Genomic DNA, 27238 nt, shown 5'->3' on the forward strand with positions numbered 1-27238 from the left:
TATTCTCTGTGCTAGATCCAGCTCTCACACGCTACTCATGCACCACTTTCATTTGGACATGGCTAGAAGATGGTTCTCATTCACACCATTCAAATGTTAGGAAAGCCAGGTCCCTGCACCACCTGGGAAAACAGAAATGTCTTCAAAATTGTTTTTTTCTGACTTTGAGAGGACTTGGCTTTCTAACCTCTGCTGACTGTTCTCTGTAGGAAAATTGCCACAACTTTAGAGCAGTGACAAGTCAAAGAGAGGCCATGCATACCTCGCTGTCACTCAGCGAAGAGAGTGGATCAGCTAAGGAGCCAGCTCTGCCATTGCCACTGGCACAAAACTCTAGGTAGATCTCTGCTGTGAGGCCTGAACTGACTTTTTCTCCCTTGAACCATGAAAACCAAGGCATCTAGGCAAATAAGTCTGGCCTAAGTCGTGCAAAGCATTCAGGCTGTGTACCGTGACGCTCATACTTCCTGGGAGAAAATCAGTTTATCAATTTGCTTGTGAGGAGTTGAACGGGCCAAGACAAATGGGATGGGAATGAGCATACACCTAGAGATATTAAAACAAATTTTTCTTAATTTTGAGGATGCAAAACATACACAGGCTAATTATGGGTCTTGCTGGCTGTGGGCTAAAGGACTCGGGCTTGCTCTGGTGCTGTATGTCCCCACAGGGCCCCAGATCAGCTGGAGGTGCTGGGGAGGTTCTGCAGCAGCGCCTGGAAAAGCCACTATTTCTGTAACCACTTGCCTCCTACTGGAAATTATTCACTTCCCAGATGCCCTGTTTCCAAAAGGTGGCTTGATTGTTGCTGCCTCACTTATGATTCCCAGTCAAAATCAGCCAAGCAGTGCCAGGCATTGCATGTGTCCCTTCCAACTGGATCAAGGCCATGCTTCTAATCCTGGCCTCCAGCACCTTATCCCTCACACCATCCTTGTTTCCAGCCAGCCAGTCTCCTCTTGCTCCCTCTGCTTTGCCAACAAACTCAGCACAAAGCCCTCTCCACTCCTGCTCCATGCCAGTCATCTACTCCCTCCACCACGCAGGCCCATAGCCAAACCCAGCTGCCTGGACGTGGTGCGTGTAAGAGAGCTGAGCATGTTCTCCAGGGTGAGGATTGGGGTACACAGTGCACATGAGCTCTATAAGGTAGAAGAAAGCCTCTCTGCACTCTGCTCAGCACCTCCTACAAGGGGCTCCTGGCAGAAACAAGCCCACCTTGGCATGGAAACCTGCTGCCTCTCTCCTAATGGCAGCCAGCACAGCTCCTCAGGGTCCCACCCGCTGCTCACGGACAATGCTGCGATGGGAAGGAAAAGCTGAAGCTCCCAGCACAGCAGGCAGAGAGCAGCAGCTGAATGCCATGCGTGAGGGCATGGCTCTTGCCATCGCTGGCGGAAGCTCTGCCCCAAGGAGCCCGCTCCACTCTCCAGTCAACAGTGGAGAACACATGTGGCTCGGTGGAGGCTCCTCTGCCCACCACGCGGGCCTGCCAGTGCCCAGGAGAGTGGTGCCGGCAACAGCCCCCTCAGAGGAGCAGCATTTTGGAAATGTCACCAAAAACTTCATTACCCACGAGAACATTCAGAGCGTGCACGAGAGTCCATCATTAACATCCGAGGCACCAAAGCCCCCTGTCATTTTGCATTTGGCAGCAACGAACAGCAGTCCTCCCCACCGACGGAGACACTGACAATATGACCTTTCAGGAATCGCGGAGTAATCCATTTGCTGTGACTGCTGTGTCACACTGTCAGCTTGTCACCAAAACTTGCCACTCACATAACCTATTAGTTGTCCAATTTGTCTTTCTGTCATGGACCTTGATACTCAGTCCAGTGACCCTGTGCATTTTTAATACACTTGTTAGTTAATAAAATAATGCTTTGGAGTTGGGGGGTTTCACGGTCAGCTCTGATGCAGCACATTCCCCTTGCCAGCACCCAGCACGTCCTGCCCCTCCTGCAGCAGCACCTCACCAGGGCCACTCAGCAGGACAGGAAAGCAGTGGCTCCGGCCCTGACTCAGCTCTCTATGCAACACGATCTTCCTCCAGCCTCGCAGAGAGACCTGCTGAGGCCTAACATAACACTGGAGACCACAAAACAGTCCATGGCTTTGGTGGGAGCTGAGCTCCATGAGGCCCCACCCCTCTCCAGCTATGCACTGTGCCCCAGTTGTGGAAATAGCCCTTAGCAGGCTGCAGTTCACAGCCAGCTGGTGTTTGCAAAACAGCAGCTGTGAAAAGCCACACGGCCTTTTAATGGGAAGGAATACTAAGCTGTCTCCCCCACTGTGGCTGCCAGAGGTGTTTGGACACAGCCCACAGCTCCACTCACGGATGCGTCCCAGAGCACGTGACACGCCTGAGCCTGAGGGGATCCCTCTGCAAAACCTCTGCAAAAGCAGCCAGATGCAGGCAGGTACCACGTTTCAGTCTGCAAGCCACACAGACCAGGCTCATGTGGACAGATGAAAACAGAAGACAGGGAATCCAACAGCTCCTAACCTCCACAGAAATCAGCATCTCCAACACAGCTGGCAGTTCCTCACTGCTGACATCTCCAGTTTGCTACTTTTCCTGATTTTGGACTGGAGCTGCTGCAAGCCAGCAGCTGCAAGCCAGATACCAATGTTGGGAGCTGCCTGGGGATAGCCATGACACTTCTGCCCAAAACGGCTCCCAGACGTTACATGCAGCAAGGCCAACACGAGGCTCACCTGGGCAGCTGGGGCAGACCGTGCAGAAATGACGGAGTGCACAAAGCTGTGAGCAAACTGCTTTGCAAAACTTCTAATTTCCTTCCATCTTCAAAATAGGACTTTAATTTTGAAAGTGTGTGCTGATCAATTCACAAGAATGTTTCTCAGCACACAGGTGTTCAGTAAATTGCAAGCTTCTTGTTATTCCTGATGTGAGATCAGCCCCTCATCTCTCTCCTGCACCCTGAACAGACAACTACACCTTTTAAACAGGAGAACCATGAAGAGCAAATAGCAACAAGCCGAAGTCTTTGCTGACTGGAGAAGTCTGGTCTGTGCAGCAATCGCAGGCACTCAGGAAGGCAGACTCTTACCCCCACCTCGAACGATCACAGCTCCACATCTGAACTACACGCCGCAGAGGAAAGCCTTTATGTCTTGGTTTATATCGTGCAGTTTGCTTTGAGGTGACTATGCTGTGCTTCTATAGATGTTTTCATCTGAAGGCCTTACAGAACTTCCCAGCTGTTAATTAGCAAAGAACATCCTGGGACCATCAGCTAATGAGAGAAGTGAGAGAGATGGAAAAGCCGTTCCCGAAAATCTGGATCAATCTCGAATTCACAGTAAAGTTTTTTAGCTGGTTAAGGTTGGAACTAAAACAATCTGGCAAACCATTGCAATGCTTTACATATCTAATAAACAGGTATTTGTCTATTTGGATACAAATACACAATGACAATTTTAGTTGGATAGCAAAAAGTCTGGACGCTCTTCTTACTTAGGTTTTCACTGAAATCCTTATAATGTTGTGTGCTGTACTTTATCATGCATTTAAGCACCATAGTTAAAATCCCACTATGACATTTTATGCCTGACTTAACCAGCACTAGATTATCAGCTGTTGGGCTGAGAGTGCCTTTATTATTATTATTATATTTTTTTTTACAACTTACTTTTCTTTGAACTTGCATTAAAGGGCCCAGGAAACCCACTGGGACTGAGAAGGCTCAAGACACAAGCAAAGTAACCTTGCAGCTCTTGGCGTGCTAGTACAGACCATTAGCTGCAGATGTCCTTCTGAAGATCAAGAGTACTTTAAAGCTTCCTAAATTCCTTCCCAAGCTCCAGGGGCTTGGAACATTTGCACGGTTTGTGCCAGCTGACCTTGATTCATAAGGCAACGCTCAGATTCAGAGGCCGACCTCTCCTGAAAGCTGTTTAGACCTCTCCCTTCCTCTGCCACAGAATAATCAGCAGACCCCAGTTGCACAAACTTGCACAAAGTTACATTTTCAATAGTCTGTTGCATAGCAAAAGCAAAGCCTTAAGGCTTTAATCAGCAAAGTTATGTATGTGAAATCCACAAAGAGAAAGTGCTATACGTGGTAACAGTTAAGAATTATAAAGGTGAGCATGAATTCCTGCTGCATACAGGTTAACCAGGCAGCTGTAAATGACCAAACATGCTTGTCTCTCCACATTTTAAATGCAATATCCACTTAGTACACTCTGATCCAAGGACCAGGAGAACTTCCCTTCTTGTGTACAACTCCAAACAGCCTTCTTGCAGGGGTTCCTCCTGCTGCCAAACAGGCCCTTTGGCCTGGCTCTCCAGCCTCCCTGTTCTAAGCACGCCCAGGGGGTGTCCCAGCAAAAGCAGTAGCTGGGCTGAGCTGCCAGCAGAGATCACACCAGTGCATCCAACACCTGCATGTGGCAGGATGGGCTGTGGGACTGCAAAGGACCAGGGGCTGCACACAGGGAGAGAGGAGACAGCCCTACATATCTTCAGGAAAAGACGTAGGTGAAGAATTAATATATGGGGTCCAGAAATGCGAGGACAGTAACACAATGGACAAAATAACTGCTGAGGTGCTCTATCGATTTATCTTCCAATAGGGAAATGACACTTCATTCCTGTACTGAAACACCTTTCCAGACAAAACAAATTCATCCAACTCTTAATCCATTGAATGACAAGTTTTTTTCTGAGAGAAAAGCAGCAAAGTTGCAAATCCAAAGTTGCTGTTTGTTCTGCCATGAAAGCTTGAAAATTAATCTATCTGGTGAGAATTTTCTTTGTGCGCAAAAGCCCTTGATTTTTTTAACCTCTTATAGCCTAAAAAAATTCATGGCTGCCTCCTTTTGCAACAAGACTATTAGCTTCATAGGAAAATGCACAAGCATGCTTAATGTGGCAGAGTACCCCACGGCAGCAAAGGAATTGTGCTCCTCTACCGTTAGTGCATTAAAGCAAAGTGCTCAGAAGACACAGTATGATGGGTGAAAGCCGTATATCAATCATTTAATGTGTCAAGATTACTCATAGATTGAAACAAACTTGGAGGAGGCTCCCCATTTATTCTGTCTGAAGGACAGCAGTGGAGATGGGTCTGTTCTTCCCGGCACTTTTGGGAAGAGGCAGCAACTTGCATTAGTTCTCGTATGTTCGAAAGAAACACTGATTTCTGAGGACTAACATTAGCTAATTTTCAAATATTCTAGTCAGTGACAAGTGCTTTAGAATTTGGGAATTGTTGATGCTTCCTTTTATCACTGTTTACTATCCTAAAATCAGCAGAAAAATAATTCAAATAAAAGATAACTTCAATGGTTCATGATAGCAAAAGCCAGTCCAGTGTATCTACGAAAGGTTCAGAGCACCAGCATTTGCCAGGAAGGTAAATAGTTAATTCTCAGCTGTAAATTTGGAAGGACAGTATTCCCTGGAATACCAAGCTCGTACTCTCTCCCTCCACTGCAGATCTCTTGATTTACTGGAGTGACAGTGAGGATAATTCATTCCACTGTTTTGAAATGAATGAACTAGCCATTGCACAAATAGGACAGTCCAAAATCAGAGAAGCAAAAAACAGAAACAATAACAAAAGACCAGACAGCCTGAGCCTTGGAAGTGGCATAACAGCATTCTGTTTTGAAGATGGAAAAATAGCACAAAAAGCAATGAGTTTTCATGCCCTGGCAGCTTCTGCCAGTTACAAGTTCATAGAAGGGCATCGATCTAACATGAGTTTGTTCAGTGTCAGCTGTGGTGGTGCTATATAGGAAATTGATTTCTTCTTTAGTACATTCTCCTCCAATGGAAACTGGCTCTCTCCATGGTGACGGGATGTGTTGATCAGTTCAACAAACTGCCAATGGGATTATGCAGAATCAGTTCAATTGGTTTTCAGCAGCTGTGTGAAATAGCATTTGCAGGAAATGCAAGGCTGTGTGGCACCTAAGTGAAAAGACAATGAGATCTAAGCTCCAAAGCCTTATGCTAAAGAGGAAAATACACATTGAACCCAAACATCTTCAATATGTCAGTTCAGAAAAGTTCGTCTTCCACAGAAGGCAGGCAGCACGAGAATAGCTGGCTTTCCAGAGCAGGGAGGGATTTTTAGCACAACGCATAACAACGCTGATATGAGATTCCCTCACCTGCTTGGTTCAGGGCATGAAGGTGCCTCATTACCAAGGGGACTCTGCAGAATAAGCAGATGGGGCAGAAAGCCCCAAGGAGGACGAGGAGAGGCAGGGCCTCGGGCACTGTAACCACCAGGCTGGTGCAGTCACTGCTGCAAAGGAGTAAAGGAGCATCTGATCCCTCTCCCCTGCCTTGGGCTCTAGGGCTGCTGCACTAGTGACCATATTATGCCAACATTAGACATCTGTCCCCTGACACCATGCAGCTACAGCCAGCTCTCCACCAAACATCTGCAAGTGCGCCTGCTCACGCAGCAGAGCAGCAGTGTTGCATGCAAGGAGCAGGCCTGCCAGGAGCTTCAGCGTTCCAGTAAGCTGGTTTGTGGAGACACCAGTGCACGCACTGCCTCTCCACATGAGAGGTCCAAGGGGCCACAGGCTTGCCAGCCCTGCACACAGCACTGTGCTGGCCCCAGTGTGCATCTCTCACTCCACTGCTGCATCAGGAATTTGGGGAGAAAAAAAAAGGGGGGGGGCCTCTAAAGTAGCATCTTCAGCTTTCTGCACAGTTAGAGATGTCTATCAACCTCTATCCTGGCATGCAGACCTCTCCTGGGAGAGTGCATCAAGTTCTATGCAAGATGTCTATTTACATGGCACTGGAGTCTGCAGCAAGAGACCCTCACCAGCAACAGAGGAGCAGAGGTGATGAAGCTGTGTGGCATGTGCAGTCCTTTCAGATGTTTCCTTCCCTGGGGATCTTGCATTGCAGAATATGCTCAGACATATTCATGCTTTTCCGGCACAGGGCCGCAATATTGGCTCCACTAGCTGCAAGTGTGGTGGAGTTAGCAGAGCACAGCATCACTGCAGCAGTGGCTCTGGAGGGCTGATCCAACCATCTGCACCAAAGCACTGTCCCTTTCTCAGAGATGTGCATCTGTACCACATCACGCAGCAGGGCAAAGCAAAGGAAGGCTGCTTCTTGACCTTCGCTAGTTTCAGGATCCTCAAAAAGAGCTCCGGCCCTCCTAGTGGAAGGTGAACAGCTCACCTAAATTCATTAAAAAACAACAAACACACACCACACCTATTAGCTAGTTCACCTTACAGAGTAGGCATAAAGACAGATGAAAGGAATAAGGCAAGCTAGGAACATCAATAAATTACTGCAGCCTCTTATTGTATTCAATAGCTTAAAATGCTTTCTGGTGCCTTAGGCAAGCAGAACATTTGCAAAAATGCAGAGCGTGTCATGTGTGATGCATCGTTGTCACTCATCAGCTGCTAGGTTGCATTTCCTCTTCCTTTCCATGCAGGATGTATAATTCTGAGCAGTCACAACACTGAATTAGAGAAGTGATACCTCTAGGCAAGCATGTGCTGCCTGGTGACTAAATGGCAGGAGGACTGCCTAATTTCTGCTATTCACAGACAGATATGTGAAACCAACGAAGACCTGAGTGCAAAGATATGGAATACTTCAATTAAAGTGTCACTCATTACCCTAAAAGAACAAGACATTTTCATGGGTGAGGTGCCCTGCCCATGCACAGAGCATCCTGACCTGCCAGGGGGCAAATGGGTCCCTGCTCCCCATGAAGACCCACAGGTCCCCATGCAGAGGGATGCCAGGAGCTGTGCCCGAATCCGTCCTTGTGTCACAGATGCACAGGAAGGTGGAAGGGAAGGCTCAAGACTTCATTACTAATGAGCAGCTTCTAACAGGTCAGAGACTGCATTTTTATGGATTGGTTGTCCAAGTTCGGCAGTCTCTCATGCAGCAGAGCGGCAGTGCCAGGGGCACGCTGAACAAGGCAGCGGGGCCAGGCCTCCCCTCAGCCAGCAGCAGCTTTCTGTCATTTTGAGGTGCCAGACAAGGACGTGCTTTCTGTGCAGTGCTGCCTTGCTGGTGGCAGCAGATGGTGAGGGGCCGGGTGCTGCAAGGAGGAAGTGGAAGAGGAGGAGGAGGGAGAAGGACCTGGCCTGCCCTGGGAGTGGCGAGCTGTGGAGTAGGTCTGGGGATGGAGGCACCTACCTGCTACCCGCTATTTCCAAGCTGGGCAACACTCAGGTGCTGCCAGCAGTGGATCTGGCCCTCGCACAAGAGAGGAAACCCCAGGGTGCACACAGCCCTTTGCTACTTTGTGGCACTTGCCAAAATCTCACCAAGAGGAGGACTTGCCCTGTGGTATACCATAAAAAGGGGCTTCCACTGATGGCAGGATAGGCTGAGCCCCTTGCAGATGGGCAAGGAGAAAACGAGTCCATGTTGACTCTGCAGCATCGAAGTCACACTCATCGCTTCTGGGGGAGAGCTCTGCCCTCATCTGTAAAAAGTCCACAGAAATCTCAGTCATGGAAAGGACTGTTTATGAACAAGTTGGTCTGACCCAAGAAGGCATATGAGATGCAACAGGCCTGTGAGCCTGCTAATAAAGAAAGGCACTCAAAGGTATCTTTGCAGCAGCCCACAGAAAACCAGATCCAATTAAAAATGATTTTGGCCAACCCAGTCCTAGTGAGGGCCACATATCTGCAAGATGATATTCACAAATGTAGTGGACTACTCAATGTGGCTTTGATTGCTTTTGAAAATATTTAATAAACTCTGGGATATGAATCACTATCAAGAACTCTGAACATTAATTTTAGTCACAGTTGGCCACACTGTATCACCCTATAAACACCTCTCCAGTTTCAATTAACATTTCTCTATCTCCTGTCTCACTGAATATTATATTTAACTAATTTAAGAGGATTAGTAAAGATAGTTTTCACACTTCACAGGAAAGCATAATGAAATAATTATACCTGTACCTACAAAAAGCATGAGGATATTGCATAAAGAGCTTTAATGTCATCTGAAGCAAAAAACTTCTCCAGGAAACCTTCATATGAGCTTTGGCTACTGAGGCTACTGCACAGATACTTGCTATCTCCTTTCTCAGTGTCAGTTTCTGGACTTCTTCATGGCACCACTATGGCTGGTGCAGCAGGGCAATTTCCACTGTAGAACAGGGCTCTCACGCAGATCCTGTGGCAACTCCTACTGCTCCCTCCTGGGCCACCAGCACAAAGATCTGTTGCATCCCCCCACGGTGGAAACTTTATCTCATACTAGCTGCTCTGGTGCTTTGCTCTGAAAAAGGCTTTTTTTCATCTGACACTTTCATCTGACACCACACAACTGAAGCAACGACACTGAAGTTGTTGCTCCAGTTGTGTGGTGGTGGAGACTGGAGTCTCTGAAGACTCTCTGAAGTTGAGGCTCTGCTAGGCAGAAGCTCCAGAGCAGGGCAGCTACAGACCTGCAAATGGAACCTGAGGCTCATCCACTCCTGGCTGCAAGGACATGTTTTGGGCATCCGTTCTGCTCAAAGGCTAGAGAGGCCCAGCACACCTCTGCATCCTTTTGGTCACATTTTGGTGCTTGGAAACAGCAGCACCCTTTGGACCTCTTTCACCACCACTTCCCAGATCTCCTGGCTCATGGCAAGCCCTGGGCTGCACAGCATAAGCCCATATTTTCTCCAGCAAAAACTGGCCTGCAAAGCAGGGATCATGCTTAGCTCCCCAGCCTCCACGTAGAGAATTCAAATCTTCTGTGAAATGAGGTACAGTTTGGCAACCTCAACTGATTATAGCTAGGGAAAGTAAGATTTCCAAGACAAAAGAGGTTTTTTGCCCATCTGGGTCCAGAAGCAAACTCCCTGAAGGAGAATGAATATAGCAAAGCCCTGTCCAGTCAAAGAACAGAGCACCATGACAGGAACCTTTGTGAAACTCAGAACACATTGCCTGAGGAAAGGAGTTTGCACTTGTGTCCAGTGGAGGGACTAAAGACCCTTTGTCTTAATTAGTTTCCTTCAGATAACTCCTCCATTTAATTCAAGAAGTCTGTGCAATGCTAGGCAAGGCAACCAAGCACAAATACCAATTCCCAAATCCTAAATCTGTCTTTCACTCTAGGGCAGGGATTTAACGTATACATGTCCCCTAGGAACAAAACTGAAAGAGAAAGGGGAACCACGGCGTAGCAGTGAACATACAAAGATAAAGTATTCCTACATTCTGCACACATCGCTAAGGCTCGTCCTGGAAGCAACACAGCAGAGGGCATTTTCTGGACACAGAGGTAACAACAGCAGAAGGTGATGGAACAAATTGCAAACTGCTATTGCATGAGGCTTTCAGGAATAGATAGCATCGCTCAAGAGCTCTGAAGGAACAATGAAAGTAATCAGACTGCTAACAAGCAAGTGTAATTCATCACCAAAGAAGCTCCTCTTTCCTCAGGATGGGAGAGCTGCCAGCAATACACCTGCCCTTAGCTAGCTGGATATAGAGTACACTTCTTAATTATAAACTGCTGAGGAACATTCTGGTAACAAAGAACAGAGCTCGAAGAGGTCCAATAACCGAAGTCAAGAGTTTCAGACGGACTGAGGAGCACAACATCCTGCGAGCCACGCATTGAGGAGGATTTCTGGCCAGACCTGCTAGTGCAATGATGGCAATGCTTGCTTCTGAGGGCAGGCAGCAGGGAGCCTGCTGCTAGCTTCAGCCACCCGACAGTCACGTTGAAGGGGAAGCTAACACCCACTCAACCACAGGAATTCGAAAGTAAGAGGAAGCATAGCTCTGGCCAACAGCTCTTCAGATAACTCATTTAACTTTTGGTGACCACTTTAGTGCATCTTACTCTCCCATGATTCACAGGCCTCAAAGTCTTTGAAATAATCAGGAATTTCTCTCTCCCCCAGGCTGTTGCAAGGCTAGCTCCTCGGGCAGAAATCTTGCAGGTTTGTGAGCATGCCTCACTCAGTCATTGAAGCAAACCCATTTCCTGGCCTAGGCTTGGCTCCACCATGGGACACCACCTGAGTACAAAGCATTTGTAGCTGGCACATTGCCCTGCAAATAGGTAGAGAGCCCAGAAGCACCTAAGTCCCAAACAACCGATACTGGAACACAAAGACAAGTGTGCAGTAGAAATTAAGTTCTGTGAAGACTCAGATGGCCTCACTGCAGACTGAAATATTTCCAGTTTTGGGGCTGGAGAGGGAGATTGGGAAGTTTGTCACTAAGGTCACAGTCACATAGAAAAACCTGTGACAAAACCCAATTTTTAGAAATTGCACATGGACAATGTGCCCTAACATATCAGGGCACAGGGACACAACTACTCCAAATGAATTGGGGAAAATCAAGGCAAAAGCTTCAATATCTTCAGATGCCTGTTTACAAAACATAAGCCTGTTCATTCATATGAGCTGCGCTTATGTCATTTGCCTGAGGCATAAATCTGAATGCCCAAACTTCATTGCACCATTCAAATGTCCACAGCTCAAGCATCCAGCTTTCAGGCATTTGTGATCCTGGAGCACATTACATCCAAGTACTGGGACACCAGAACTGAGCCCTCCATCCATGACTTTGTTTACAGCACTTGGCTGATCTCTGTACTCTAATGGCAAATCTCATACATTTTCACTGGGCTTGCCAGTCCTACTGCTTTGGGCCAAGCAGAGGCCTCTCTGTCAACAGCTGTCTTGAACATTTTGGTTCAAAGCAGCAGAATGTTTTTGAAGCAAATTTCCCAATCCTTCCCATTTTCTATGCATTGGTTTTATTTGCAGAGCAGTTTTAGTACATGCAAACAAGGAAACTAAAGCAGAAACTCGTGCACAGCAGGGTGCACAGCGGACATTTTCAATCCATAATCGGGCAAAACAGACTGAATAAATGACTGGTCAGTTTCAAATCACAGGCACAGTGATTAGGTCCAGAGGACGAGACTTAATCTAGTCCAAAGTAAAAGCTCCAAATTGCACACACAGAAGATGTAGGAGCCTCAGGAACAACTGCTTCAGCCTACTGATCCACTCCTATCCTGCAAAACCACTTGCTAACATAGGCCCAGTCCCTGAACTCACAAATACCAAACCCGTCTATCCTTACTGGCTTCCCCAGACACTTCCGAAAAAGGAATCTTCTGAGAGTCTCCTTAGCTCTGCCACAAATCCCGCTATAATTTCATTTTGCCCTTAGGCCTGCAGCACTGTACAACAAAGTCAGTCTTTGGTTTGCTAACACCTTCTGCAGATCTCCTAAGCTTTTCTCTTCTCATTTCTGATGCTGTAACAAAGTCCTTAAGAAGGAACATGTTTTTCCCACTACAGATTCAGAGAAAGATCGATTATTGTTTGTCCTTGTCTGTAATCTCATTTGCAAGTAACCAGTACCCCAGTTTTTCCAATATCATAATAATTTAAGGCTGGAAAGGACCTTAAGAGGTCATCTAGTCTCTTGTCATAATGTGAGTTAAGGCTAAGCATATTTTAGATATCCCATATAGCTGTTTGGGAGAGGACCAAATCTCTATCATCAGAGGTTTTAAAGAACAGGTAAAACAAAAGAACTCATTCCTGTACTTAATTATCCTGGGAATATTAGGAAAGTTTTTCCTAATATTAGATCTAAATTATTAGCAAGTTAAGCTGATCACTTTTCACCTATCCTCAGTGGGCACAGATGATGATTGACTGTTGTCCTTTGTGTAACAACCTTTCCTGAATTGGAAGATTGTCATATTCCCTGCTCTAGTTGTCTCATTTCAGACTCAAGAGATTCAATTCTTCCAATCTTTCCTTATAAAATCTCTAGCGCTTCATCAATTTCCTTATACTTTTCTTAAAAGGAATATATTTTTAATCATTTTTGAAAACAAAAGATTTTTATTCCTTAACATCACATGCAGAGGAATAATTTTGCCTTGGCCCATACAGGCAACACTCATTTTAATGCATCCTAAAATGGTAGTTCTTTGCTTTGCTTTTTGGCAATGGCATGGCATTAGCATACCCACATCCTTCTCTGTAAAATTGCTGCCTTGCCAGATAATGCCCTATATATATTTATGCTTTTGATTTCTCTCTTCTCAGTCTTGAATTTTGAACTTTTCTTTATTGAATTTCCTCTTGTTGGTTTAGGCCCCTTTTCTGATTCTAACTGTGCCCCAGGGAGTGCTCAGACTCCCACCTACATGAAATCAGCTAGAGTTGTGAGGTTTATAAGCATATAGGCTCTGCCTTCACCTATACCGTTGTTTGGTAGCCACCTCAATTTCCTACATTTAACAACTCAATTTTCCTATAATGTGCTTCTTTTTAATCTTTGCCCTATCTCCATTTGTGCAAAGCAGACCACTGAGCAGAGCAAAAGTAGCGTTATCCTTGCAGGAACACGAAGCTTTATTTAGCTGCCACGCAGCCAAGTGCCGTGGGAAACATCACAACTGAACTGAGATGTGGGACCGGGCTCCATGCACCCATAGTCAGATAATCATGTCCATTAACCTCCTGGTTACCACTTCCCCCCCCCCCCCCCCCATTTCCATCCAAAGGATGCTGTGGTTTAGCACCCCTCTGAAATACTGCAGTGGGCTTGCTGCCTGCCACAGCTGGGTGAAAAGTGCTGGGAACAGGGCCTGCCACACGGGACACACCAGCCCACACACCTTTGGGATGCTTCCTGCCACCATGGCCTGCCGCAGCTTTTAGCCAATTGTAATCAGTCAGGACCACCTCTGCAGAGCTGAAAGACAAAGATGAGCTGAGCACTGTCACTGTGCTCCCTATTTCTGGGGCCACTAATCCATCCTTCCCCTCACAAAAGAGGGTAGTGGACACATACTACATGCATCATGACTGTGCTTATTTTTACTGCATAGAAATTAGCCCAGCAGGAATTCAATTCCATTAAATTCCATTATTCTGAAAAAGGAATCTAGACACTTACTTCAGTGTGCAGCAGCCACAGAACCTGCAGGAAAGCACAGGAAGGACCAAAGAGGAAACAACTGCATGCAGAAAGACTGGGAGGATGCATGACATGCCTGCCTGCCCACCCTGGACACCTGTGGGCAAGCTGTCCAAGGCTGGGCTAGCATCCAAGCTGAGCATGCAGCTCCTGATAAAAACAGTTCCTAGTAGAAGAAGTGGCTCAGAACAGATTTAATCATTCCCATCTGCTAGTGCCTCAAACAGCTCTTAACCTGCGCTATTTGTAAATGACCTACAGGTGATGTGTAAGTGTGACCTGCTGGTATTAGTCAGTGTGCGGTGGGGTCTGAGGGGGCTAATGGCAGCCAGAAGCAATGCCACATGCATAGGGACACCCAGCCTGCTGCTTTGCCCATTGCTGCAGCAGGGCACCCCCTGCCAGCCCCACCGCAGTGCTCAGGTTTGCACCGCCACCAAGGGAAAGGCAGCACCAGAGCCTTCATTCTGCACCAGGAGGGATGGAGGAAGGCTAGAGCTTTGGAAGAGGGAGGGAGAGGGTGCAACTCTCTCCTGGGGCTGGAGCAGATGAGGGTGGGCAGTGTTTCAGCCAGGAAAACCTGATGGCACTGCATGCACAGATGATGAGGAGCAGCTCCAGTGCTGTAACAGAAAATGTATCTGAGAGCTCTTTTTGCCTCATCTTTCCTAGAAGGAAAGGGGTGCAGTGGGGGCAAGACCCCATGCAGGGAAGTGGGCAGAGCAGGTTTGTGTAGTGTTTCCATGCCCCAAACCCCTGGAGACTGGGGGCACAGGAATCTGAGCCTTCACCCCCTCTAGCCATAGCACTGCACACGGAGGTGGGGAGAGTTAGTTGTGACTCCCATGTGCCAGGATGCCCTTGTACAGACGGCAGTGAGATTAATGTACTGAGACATGCAGCTCGAGACCATCTGCATGCAGAATCACACGGAGAGGAAAGCCTCTTCTTTCTTAGCATTTCAAAGGGGTTGCAGTTCCTGTAGGACTCCTGAACTCCCTGCATATGTGAACAGCTCAGAGATCCTTATTAGACCTGTGGTTCCCAGCCCGGTCTCAGTCTGGGCCAAGGTTGCAGCCCTGCAATCTGCAGAACTTAGCTTAGTAATTCAGGTGCACTATCAAAAAAATAAAAAATGTACTCTGGCTCTTCGCAGCAGCTCACTAATGTTAATGATTTGAACCAGAGATGCTGGTGGGACCAAGTCATGAGAAGGAGCCACAGCATGGTTTAAGTGCACTTGACTTTGCTGCTCTTGTGTCACACTCATGACTTCCTCTCTCTGAGTCCCCACAAACACCCCAAAGAAGTGGAAGTCCTTGTTCTGGTATTTACCTTTCCTCATTCAGCATCCCTGTGTCTTTCCCAAGAACCTGAACACAGCATCCTTGGGGGAGGGTCGTTGAATTCTCACTCTCCCCTGCTCAACAGGCTCTTCTCTTGTCCTTAACAACTGCTTCAGAGTGCTAGATAATCTACATTTAGTCACCTAGGAGACAAGAGGATTCCCAAAATTAATGCCATAAAACATGGTAATCCACAATTAATTAAAAAATAAAAAAGAATCAAGCAAGCCCAGTGTTGTTTGGATTGTGTTATTAACTGCAGAGCTCTTGGTCCAGCAAACTTCAGTGAGGGCAAAACTGACAGGATAACGACATGGGATTCCTGTACCACACAAGGACTGTCCTGCCTTCCTTCTGGCCTGTCACACCAAAAGAAATGACCACAGCCAAGCATTAGCTTTAGATCTTAATATGCAAGAGGCCATTCTTGTTTATGGGTTTGAAATAACTGAGTTACGCAGAGCTACAGTGTTTGTGCACTACACAAAACATCTGTTCACTAGGAGGAACTGCTGGAACTGGAAGTGATCATTTAAAGGGAGAAAGATTGCATCTTTCACCCCATAAATCCACCTTTCCTGGGATACTTCCATCCTTACACATTCTTGCAGATTAGAACTTAAACCGAAAGGTTCAGAGGCAAAAGACTGCAGAGACGAGCTGGTCTGTACATCCAGTTCCCGGTGTCAATGGCATCATTACATCTCCACAACTCCCATCAGCCCAGAATAGATGCCAGCACTGTCCTTCTGTGCACTGTAATGGCAAATGCCTGCAAGACTCGGGGAAGATCTATCGCTTGGAAGCCCCAAGCAGCTCAGAGCACATCTGTTAAAGAGATAAAATAATATTTTCCTGGCTAGATACCAACACGTTATTGAATAAAGTTTAAAATCTTCACCCTGAGTCAATTCATCTGTGCAGGTGCCATTGTACTTTCTCATTTTTATTTTGGAGAGAAAGAAAATGCAGGGCGAGCAGACAAATCAGTTGCCTGATTTGAATTTCACTTCTATCCCATAGCTCTTTGCAGAGGTCAAAGAGAAAGTGACAGGTGAAAAATGTATCTTCGAATCAGCAACCTGAAGGTTTAAGAAAATACATCTCCACGGTATTGCTAAACATGCTGAGAGGAGGGAAGCAGGACCAGCCTGTGGATCAAGAGTACAGGACGTGAACAGTAAGTGCAGCCTGTCAGGAGGGAAGCGGATGGCACAGCGGTCCTATTAGCATATTGAAAATGCTGTTTTAAACCTGCTTTTTAACATGATGGAGAAGATTCAATTTCATTCTCCAAACAGATTGTCGCAGCGAGCAGCACCTAAGGGGAAAGGAGCAGTTGCTCAGCCACTGTGCACAGGGCCTGTACAGAGCTGCTGGGGGAACTGTGCCTGGCGTGCTTAGTGCAGGGCCTCCAGAGCAGAGGGGTGCAGGGGGTGCTCTGTGCAGCTGACCCCTTGTGTCACGTCGTCAGGCACCTCCACCATGACGGCATTTATTTCCTTTGCAAACAGAGCAGTATATGGCGGTTCAAGATTCTGAGAACTATAAATATGAATCCACCTGTAGTTTATCTGAGAGATTTAATAAGTTCAGCAGTTTTAATGTGACTGATTAGATAAAAATTTCTTCCTGCACAGGACTGTGGCTGTGCATATTCATATAACATCATGAAAAGGAATGAGAAATTACCAAAAGTGTCATGAAAGGAGGACAGCAGCGTTCGTTTCCTCACAACAAAACCAGCACCTCAATAGGATTTAGGATTTAACTGTATAAATATTTTCTTGTTGCTCTAAATCAGTGATCTGTAAGGAGAGGAAATGCAAAGAGCCAGCGCATACCACTACCTCCGGCAGCACGCTATCAGCCCTTGGATAACTTCAAGGGATATTGGGGGTGCAAAGATCTGCAGCACTTCCAACCACTGTTCATGGAAGCAAAACGGCATGCAGCGTCTACCAAACACGAGGCAGATTAATGCAGTAAGGACGCATGAAAGGACCCTACCTGCCAGGCGGAGTTCACACGGTCCCCAGGTCACCCCCACCCAGGCCCTGGCTCCCCACAGCCCCCCGTGCCAGCTGGGCACCTTCCCCTGGGCTGGCGTGTTCAGGGCTGTGCTCCGCCAGCGCCTCCTTCCCCGGGATGCACGGCGCTCTTGGAAAGCGAGTGCCTGTCTGTGCTTAGTCTCCCATCAGGAGCTGTTACCAGGAGCAGCTCCCTTCTGTCTTCTGAAGACGGCTGATTCTCTCATTGGCAGTGACAGATTTTGGAATTGCAGCTCAACACAGACATCTTGTACTCAACGCAAGGACAGTGTTCCTTTCACACATTTCAGTGCTACCGATCTGCTTATGCAGCTCTGTCATCAGCACGTCCAGGAGCCTCCCCAGTATTTAGAAATAGCAACCACTATGCCTTGTACTTTTTTCTCCACTTGTACAGGAACTTGTCGAGCCTCTGCATACATGTGTGCACATATCTTGCTGGGGGAAATTGTGTTGAGGATGTTTGGTAGCCACTCCTGTTGTAGCCCTGACTCCAGGCTGGTGGGAGCTCTGACCCCTGCATACTGGAGTGTCCCGCTGGCTGCATTAGTGACACCGCTCCGGGAAGCTGTAGCTGTGGCCAGGAGTGAGCCATTCCCGCTGCTGTCTCTGAGCATCAGCAGGAAGCCCCAGAGAGGGACCTGTGCCAGACAAGCACTGTACCAAAGGGGATCAGCACGTCACCTCCTGGCAGCCTGCCACTGCACGTGGCACTGCATCCTTTGAGGTTTTCAATCTCATTATCTGTTCTTGGACACCCTGTGGCACCTAAGTTTAGTCCTTTCCTGGTGGTACATAACTATGTAGTTACATCACTTGTTGCAGTCAAAAGCAGCAACTGTGATAGTAGATTGGCCTGCAGAGAGACGGTAGGTCTTCCCCTGCTTATGCCAAGATATCACACAGCTCATGCTTCCCGACGCACATCCTGAGCATTGCTCCACCATAGCATCTAGGCATTTACTTTTCCAGGACAGTTTGGAAATGTCTCATTCCACCTTGCCCAAGGCTTTTCCTTCCCCTTGTGTGAGCATGTATACTCACAAATGCATGCATGCACATGCGTGTACATACATACATGGACACACCTCACTGTCTGTCTTCATTAACCGTGTCACCCCTGTGTTCTCGATCTTAAACACCTTCCCAGAGCTGCCAGCTTTTGCTCGCTTCCTCAGAATGTTTTTATTTGGGAATGGACACATTTGAGGAGCAATTGCCTTTACTGGTTGTCACTGAGCCCTTATTGGACGATAAGTCACTAGAATACCCATTTGCAATATTAAGCACATCTTTCCTGAAAGGTGCAGTAATTACACAGGTTTGTGTCTCTGCAGAAAATCTCACTCAACTTGTACTATACAAATATAGCTCAACTTGTAAGAGTTTTTGCTCTGTCCTTCCTTGAGGACAAGATTCAATGGAAGCTAATGGTATAATATTGCAATTTCTTTTAAATTGTATGCTCTCATTTTAGTACAGCAACTCATTTTTAATAGAGTTTGGAAAGATTTTTTTGTATGTCTTCACCTCTCCTACTCCAAGAATGTTTGCTCTCAATTTATTTCTGCTCTTCTTATCTTCTCAACAACGGCATCTCTTGTTCCAAGTCCTGCTCATTTTCTGCTCCTTATTGTAATTTTTCTTTAATTTCATCTTGTTCCCACACTTCCCAATCACACATTTCATCACTTCTGCTTCCCTGTTTCCAACAATATGTGATTTCTTTATCTTAATTGTATCACCCAGTCATCTGGTTCCAGGATGGCATCTCTTTACCGCACAGTGCAGTCCCTTTAATCATTACTGCTTCTGACATGTATAATAATAGCTGAGACAAGCTGTTAACTTTCACCTCCTAGTCACAGTTGCACTTTTTTTCATGTAAGCCCTAATGACAACACAAACCAAAACCCTCCAGACATCAGTTTTGTACAGATTGCAGGAGAAACCCACTGCTCCATGAGCCCCTCTGCTTCCTCCGTTGTGAGCAGCAAGATGATGCATAAGAGGGGTCCCACGGGAACGACAAGTCTTTCTGATGGACCAGCCCTAGGCCCTAGAAGGACCCCATACACAGAGCTCCCCGGCTGGCCACAGTCATGGCACCAACTGCACAAGTTCCACCAGCCACTCTTGGCCAGGTGCCTCCTCCATGCAGGAGCCAGAGCTTTGCAACTCCCTACCAGGGGAACGGGCAATGAGCAAAGCTCTTCTGCCGGTGGGAGAAAAGCATCCTTCTCCCACGACAGCTGGGACACCCTTCTTCCTCCAGGCTAAGCCTCTCTGATGTCCGCCCACTTGGAAAGAAACAAAACTCTTTGCAGTTCACAGCTAGCAAAAGAAACTAGAGCAGAGGCCTCAGAGCTGCTGTTGGCTCACCCATCCTCTCTGTACTGCACAGACTCCTCACCAGTGTTCTCATCTGGAGGGTCCTTTTCTACCAGTCTGTGAGCTACCAGGCTGTGGGACTTACTGCTGAATGTCCTTGCTCAGTGCATGGCAGAAGTAAGTTACTGACTAACTGCACCATCCTAGTTGAGATGACTGTGAATATACCAAGGCCACTAGCAGAAAATGTTCCTGTTAACGTGGTTTGGATAATTGGCTATGTGGATTGCTACATGTAGTGTCTCCAGTCTCTACTTCACTCCTCACCACACAGAACCCAAAGATCCTGAGCAGAGTTTTCAAATGGATCATTCAAATTTGGAGCAATTCCAGTGTCTGGGGAGATCCTGCCTTTATCAAACCAGATTCTAACAAAGATCTTGTCTTCTAAGAGAAGACATTTTCATGGGCAGTCTGGCTAACTGTGTCCCCACTCCAACCACCATGTGCTTGTACATTTTCTGGATGAAACTATGCTCCCTGAATCCATGGCTCCAACCTCTCAGTAGCTTTAGGAAAAGGCAGATAGCTGTGAAGGCATCGCAGTGTTCCAGCTCTAAGAGGTTGTACATGAGAGTAGAAATACTATTGATACTAAGAACAGCTTAAATGCCACTGCAGCAGCTAGAATAATGTAGAGGGAGTAACTGCATGTGTCAACAGACTCAGCGCCTCTCTCTGTACTCTGATCTGCAAGCACTATGTGGAAGGTTAGTGAGATCTTGGCTCATACAGACAGGAGCATTTTACATGTGTCGGAGGGTATTGTGGTGCCAGCTATGAATCAGTGGAAAAGAGTATCTGTCCTTGGTCACTTGATTTACACAATGGTAAAACTGAATTGGAACTTGAATAATATTGGTCAAATAAAAAGAGAATGCAATGCAGGGGGCAATGTAGGGGGTTATGCAACGGGAAAATCTGACAAAAGAACAGTTATTTAATCTGGAGAAAAGCCATTTACATAAGGTACCATATTTTATATTTGTCAATGTAAAGGGAACCTTAATGATCTATCAGAAGTCTCTAGACAGGTCAGCGCTAAAGGTCAGCAGCCTAAGCAGAGGAGGAATGTGCCTCTGTCAGCTCTCCCTAGTGCCGGCTGTGCTCCTGGTCTGTGCTTGTACCACACTCTGCACAACAGAGGCCATGACCGCAGCATCGAGGCATGATGGTGCTGCAGGTAAACAAAATTAACTGTTGCGTTACAGAAAGGTAAGCAGTCAGAAAGGAATCTTTCTCTGTCCCTTGGAATTGCTATAGGGTTGATTTAATCTCTAAAGCAACTGCACTTCGCAGAGTTCAAAAGCTGTATCATAGCTGTAACCATATAGAAAACCTGGGCAGGGATAGAGCATGGAGGAACCAGCAAATGGCTGAGTGGAGCAGATGCCAAACATTTCCAGAACTGACAAGTTCATCAGCTGCTTCAGGACTAAGAATGGTATATGTGAGATGAAAGAAGAGGAAGCTTTTGTTAAGTGGTAAGAAGGAAAGCAGATGCTGTACAGTCAAAGGCAAGTTGTTGGAACAGAAGGACAACACTGACCAACCCAGATCTACGCATTTAGGTGCAGAGGAGGGAAAATGCATACAAAGAATGAAACAAGCAATGGCAAATTTGTTTACCTGCCCTGTAAGTCTCACACCTACCAAAGTAAATGGGAGGAACATGAACAGAGAGAGCAGGTTTGGAGGAGGTGCCGCAGGCTGGTCCTGTGTCTCTGTCCCAAAAGTATTTACAAACCAGATCAACAGTAGTGATGAGATAGGATCTGCAAATGCTGGCAAAGGTACACAAGATGACTATCAAAAGTGTGTGTCAGCAACTGTACTGGAAGGGAGAGAAGGGGAAGCAGCTGGACCACGCACAGGGAAGTACTAGCTGTGCAGACACTTGCTAATGCCAAACCCATCTCTTTTGCCATGGAGACCATAGCTTCACTGCACTGAGAGTGGGGACTCCTGAGTCTGTATGCGACCCAGCCCAAAGGAGATGGCCAGGAATTTGATTTAATATCAGTGAGCAGTGAGCAGGGGGACTGCAGGACACAGAAGCAGGACAGCACTGTTTCCTAAAGGCTAAATCTGGTGCCTTACTGATGCATCAAGAGACCATCAAAACACATACAATAAAGGTCAGTAGGGCTTTCAGGAAGCAAGGCATAACACAGGACAGTGACAAATCATCAGTGAAGCATGGCAGTTGGCAGGAAAGCCTCTGTTCCAGACATCCTCACTTCACAAATCTAGACTCTGCTTCCTTTGGGAAAATTGCTGTTTCCATTTGCTGGACCTCGGCCAAGGCAAGAGCAGCTGATAAGACATTTGGAGCTTCAGCAGTCTTGGGAAAGAGGTGAGATGCAGCAGGTAGCAAGAGCCCACATGGGAACCTTAATTTCAAAAGTCCCTGAAGCTCAACTCTGAGCCCAAGGACTCTGAAAGTTGCATGGCAGTACTACTCTCCTTCCTCCTGATTCCCATACATTAAATGTGCATACTCATGTGGTTTAAATCTTACACATTCAAGGCATGTTGATGTATTCAAATATTTCTTCCATGCAAATAAGACTCTACATAATCCATTCTAGGCAGCAATAACTTAAATTGACAGCCACTGAAAATTGGGGGAGACTGCTATGGGCATGACAAATATAGATAACAGTACTTAAATGCTGAATGAAATGCACCAATAGCCAGCCATGGAAATTGATGGGGAAATTCCTGATGGGCACTCAAAGGTGAATGAAATGGTGGTTCACCTGCACAGATTTGGGCTGCATGACTGAGTCAGACTGCTGTCACCTATAGCTTCTCCCCTTAAAAAGAGTTGCCAGAAGAAAAGTAAAATCAACAAGGGATGCATTCCAGAGCAAAGTTAGAATCTCCTCCAAGAAGACTTCTTGAAAGGCATGCATTTTTCCTAACAAAGCTCTGCCTTTCTAGCAGGTCTTGCAGCCACGGGCAGGTGGCCCCTGCCACATGGGTGCCATGGTCAACTGGGAACACCTCTGACTACCACGGAGAGGTTGTGCAGGCAGAGCCCTCTGCGCTGCCCAAAGACCTGTACTTCTGCCTTTGACTTTGCTCAGTCCTTTGCCATTCCTGCTTCCCCAGAGACCCTTTCCTCCCCACTGAGCATATCGCTGGGACTGGAGCTCCTCTCTGCTGGGATCCTGGAGCACTTTCATTCTGGTTCAGCTCTATTCCAGCTGTCTGTCTGGTGCCTTCCTGAGTGCTGAGGTCTTGCTGAGCAGATTTTTTTTAGAGAATCATCTATATCCTATCTGCATATAGATTGAAAAGTAATAAGGCCAGGAGGGACCAGATGATCACCCAGCCTGACCTCGTGCTGAGCACAGGCCATGAGACTGCCATGGATTAATTCTCTGTTGAACAACCACAAAAATCTCTTTAGAAAGAAAACATTTGATCTTCACTGCAGGATTTCCAGTGAGGAAGAGATCCTAGGTGCATTGCTCTAGTGCTTAATTACCCTCACAATTTTTCTTGCGTAGCTTATTTCTAATCTGAACTTGTCTGTCTTCAGCTGCATCTAGCTAGACCTTTGTCTGCCAGACAATAGAGCTGCCTGTTATCAGCAGTTGATTTCCTACATAAGTACTCAGAGACAGAAGTAAGTTGTTTCCTCAGCCTGTCTTTGATAGGGAAAAAAAAGAGAGCGCCTCTCCTGCAGGCTCTCACTGCCTGGCTTATTTTCATTCCCTGTAATCATCTTAGCAGCTCTTTCCTGACTCTTCTATATATCAGCTTCCTCCTTAGCATAGACAGCAGAACTGGGCAAACTGCTCCAATCTCCCACTTCTACCCTACTTGCTACTGCAGCCATGGAATGACTTAACCCTTCCTACCTAGAAAAAAGCATCCCTTCCTCCTTTGCAGGGTCACCACTTCCTAGGGAAGCTTTCTCCTTCCTTTATCAACATTCTGTAAGACCTGGCTTCTCATTTACATTCATTATTCTCAGCTGTTCTCTCTTTCACTTGTTTACATCTTTCTCCTGAAATTCTTCCTCCCCAACAATATGCCTCATAATTGGTTTCAGCTTGGTGAAATTAGCCCTTTTAAAACACCAAGTATATATCCATATTACTGATTTGGATTTTATTGTGTTTGCATATAACAAATGTGGTCAAGTCATGATCCCTTGTATCTAAGCTACCACTAATGTTTAGTTCTGTGATCAGTCCCTCTCCATCTGACAAAAAATGAGGGTTAATACAGAATTCTGCTGCGCTGGACACAACTCCTTCCGAGTCACGAAAGTGTCATCTATAATTTTTGGAAATGTCAAGTCCATTTAGGTTCTGACAGCATGAGACCTCCAGCATATGTCACTCTGAGTGAAATACCATGTGCTAACCTGGTCTTTTCTCCCTCATTCTGTAAGTCTGTATGGAGCTGACCCTCCTGTTCTGTCATGTGATCTGTTTTTTCACAGCAGATGATACCAGCTAGCATCCCCTCTCATGCCTTACAGACAAGGACATTGACCTCTATGTCTTTGTTGATGAACTGTCAGTACAAAAAATGCTACTTTGACATAGGCTGGCTTTCCCCCACCTTGGTCCCCTGATCTTTCCCAAACAGGTTATAACCAGACATGTTAACTTTCCAGTCATGCAGACCTTCCCAGCAGGTCTCAATAACAAGAAATAGTTCAAATTGATTCTCATAAATGAGTAATTCGGAATCTTCTTGTTTATTACCCAAGCTCCTGGCACTGGTGCAGAGCAATTAAATAACTTTGTTAATGTATCGTTCCTAATTCCTTACTGCACAGATGCAAATGCCTCAAGATCTTATCATCCCTGCTCACAGTCAGAGATTTATAAGCATCGGCAGTGACTCAGATGAAGATATTCCAACTGGTGCATGAAATCATTCCAAAGCTCTCCCCAGTCCTCTCCATAGGCCACTGCAGGCCTCTGGGATAAGCAACTGCTGCTTCAGAGAGAGAAGTTGCCCCTAGCTAGATCTCTGTGAGAACTGAAGTTCCTTTCTAATCAAATTGTCATGCCAAAGACTGTCTTTACCATCATTGTAATTAACCTCCTCACGCATAAAATGCAAATGATCAAATGTTTCTCCTCACTAGGGTTCAGTGGGACTCTTACATCTGATACTGGCTGCGCCTGCTCTGTCCCTGCCACTGGGTGTTTCTGTGCTGCCTCTAGCCTCGGAGGGGACACAGTCTTCTCAGGTCCACCTCCCCTCTGCTTGCACGACTCCAGCAATCCCTAAGCCTAACCTCCGAGTCTCCCTGCTGTCTCCAGACTCCTCTCATGGAAGTCCAGGGGCAGAGCAATTGCACACCCTCCACGCACAAGCCAGACCAGCACTGGGGAAACGCAAAGTGGGCACAAGGCAGGGAGAGCCCCAGGGCCGCCCTGCGGCCACCCCAGTAGGCTCCCGGGGACAGCCAGCCAGCCGGGCTGGTCCGCAGGCTGCGCCCGCGTGTCCGCGCTGCTCACCCAGCTCCACCGCGCACCTCGCCTGCCCGGGGCGCCAGCCCAGCTCAGCCGGGGGCCCTGGGCTTTCTCCGGCTGCTGCCGCCTCGCTCTGCCCTGGCCCCCGTCCTCTGCGCCAGGCGGGCAACCCAAGAGCTGTGGCTGGCTGCACAGGCAGCACAAATGGGAGAAAATCCATGGAACAGGGAAAGAGTTCTAACTCTGAATGTACTTGCTGAGAAGTACTTGTTTCCAGGTGAAATCTATGCAGAATTCAGCCTACATGGTCAGCTTTTAATTTTGGTGTCTGGAAAAGTAAAAACACCAAATGTTCCTGCTCTTCTTCTGCACCTAGCAACGGTGCTCTGCTCGGCATGGTGAACAAAGCCAGCCCCAGCACTGCAGGAAGCACCGGAGGAGGACAAGCCCTCAGGCTAATTTACAAGGAATGAAAACACTTTTCACACAATGCCCTGACACCGTGGCAGCCATTTTCTCTATACAAAACAAGTCTGATATTTGTTGTTCTTTCAGCCAGGCTTTTCCTGTCCCAGAAACAGGCCTGAAGTGCTCTTAAGCATCCCTGTGCTGCTGATTTACTTGGGCTGCTGAAGCGCTCCCTCCACGGGATCACTTAAACGAAAGTCCCTGCTCCACAGGCCCCGTTTCAGCCCGGATGCTCCGGGAAGCCCTCCTCTCCCGCCAGGGCCCCTGCAGGCACTCAGCAGGAGCGGGGAAGGGAAGGGAAGGAAGCAGCCGCTCACGCAGGAGGCAGCTGCCCTGCCAAGCTATGGAGTTTGGAGCACCCCTCGCGCACCAGCGTCGCAGACCCCATGAGCAGCAGGATCACAGAGCCCCTTCCTTCCCCAAGCACGGCTGGCAGCAGCTGCAGGCTCTGCACCATGCTGCCGTGCACCATGCCGGCAGCAGCGCCCGCCAGCATCCCCAGCCTGTAGCGGCTCAGCCCGCCTGCGTAGAGCCAGGCACTACCTGCACATGAAATGCTTCTTGGCCAAGGGATTTTCAGAGGCTGCAGGGCCCCAGCTCAGCAAGCTGACATTATACGCCTGATGTTGCCAAACAAGGATGAGCTGTGGCTAGAACAATCAATTTTTAAATATCTCTCTGCCTGTTACCCTTAGCCCTGCAGTAACTATAGTAACAGTGCTCTGGGCTTCCCCGTGTGCAAACACGCTGCAGCTGCGCAGGCAGCTCTGCTGAGCGCAGCGCAGTGGGGAAGCCTGCCAGGCTGCAGGGACCAGCGCCGTCCCTCCAGCCACTGTCCCCTGAGAGCCCCCACGCAGGATGCCGGCAGGACCCGGCCCCAACACAGGGAACTGGCATTGTCCGGCACAGCTGGCTCCCATGGCATTGCAACACCTAAAACAGCCCTGGCATCCCACGGCAACACGTGCATCCCCCGCTCCAGGAGCCCCAGGCCAGTGCCGGCAGGCAGATGCTCAGCGAGGGGCCCATCCTTCCTGAGCCACGTCACCTCCGGCGCACGCTCACAGAGAGACCATGCGTGTTGCAAGGCAAGAATGGAAAGTAAATCATGGTTATCATGTTTGTTGAGCCAAATTAAAGGATTAAGCAACTGATACCAGAATCAGGAGCACGAAAAGATAGAACAGCCAGGTGCACTGTCAGTACCTATCTGACACATCGGTCGTTCCCTGCCGGAGCTCTTGTCTGCCCTCCAGCCCCGTCTCTCCCTTCCACTTTCAGAAGCGGATGCAGAGACATAACTATCGGGGCACGCTCTAACTGGTGAAAAGCCTGGTTCAGACAGTGATCTCATCCCCACAGAGTTGCTTGCACCTGGGAGCCCTGGGTGCAGCCTCCCACAGTCTGCTTAGAAGAATCTCCTTTCCCTGGTAGCATGGAAAAGGGCCCTTCTCCAGGAACACCCCTCTCCTGCCATGTAGGGATGCTTGTCACGCTGCAGGTTAAATTACCTGATGTACTTATGAGGGTAAAGGCTTCTGAGGGGATGTTTACCTTGTTTCTCTCTTTACTT

The 27238-nt window shown here is 47.5% G+C and overlaps 1 protein-coding gene across 4 annotated transcripts in view; it reads right to left on the reverse strand.

Annotated features, from left to right (window-relative positions):
- Positions 1 to 27238, reverse strand: part of LOC134147353 (uncharacterized) — a 160167-nt gene that overhangs the window by 4244 nt on the left and 128685 nt on the right. The window contains exon 1 of one of the 4 annotated variants that reach the window (XM_062588426.1): positions 15295 to 15348. The exons of 2 other annotated variants lie outside the window; for them this stretch is intronic. In XM_062588426.1, coding sequence (XP_062444410.1) covers positions 15295 to 15304 — 10 coding nt within the window. In that variant the 5' untranslated portion in view covers positions 15305 to 15348. Of the gene's footprint in view, positions 1 to 8304; positions 8345 to 15294; positions 15349 to 27238 lie in introns of those variants that run through there. One more of the 4 variants, XM_062588425.1, reaches the window with a different exon arrangement.

Source organism: Rhea pennata, chromosome 15, assembly GCF_028389875.1.
Source record: "Rhea pennata isolate bPtePen1 chromosome 15, bPtePen1.pri, whole genome shotgun sequence".
Taxonomy (NCBI): Eukaryota; Metazoa; Chordata; class Aves; order Rheiformes; family Rheidae; genus Rhea; species Rhea pennata.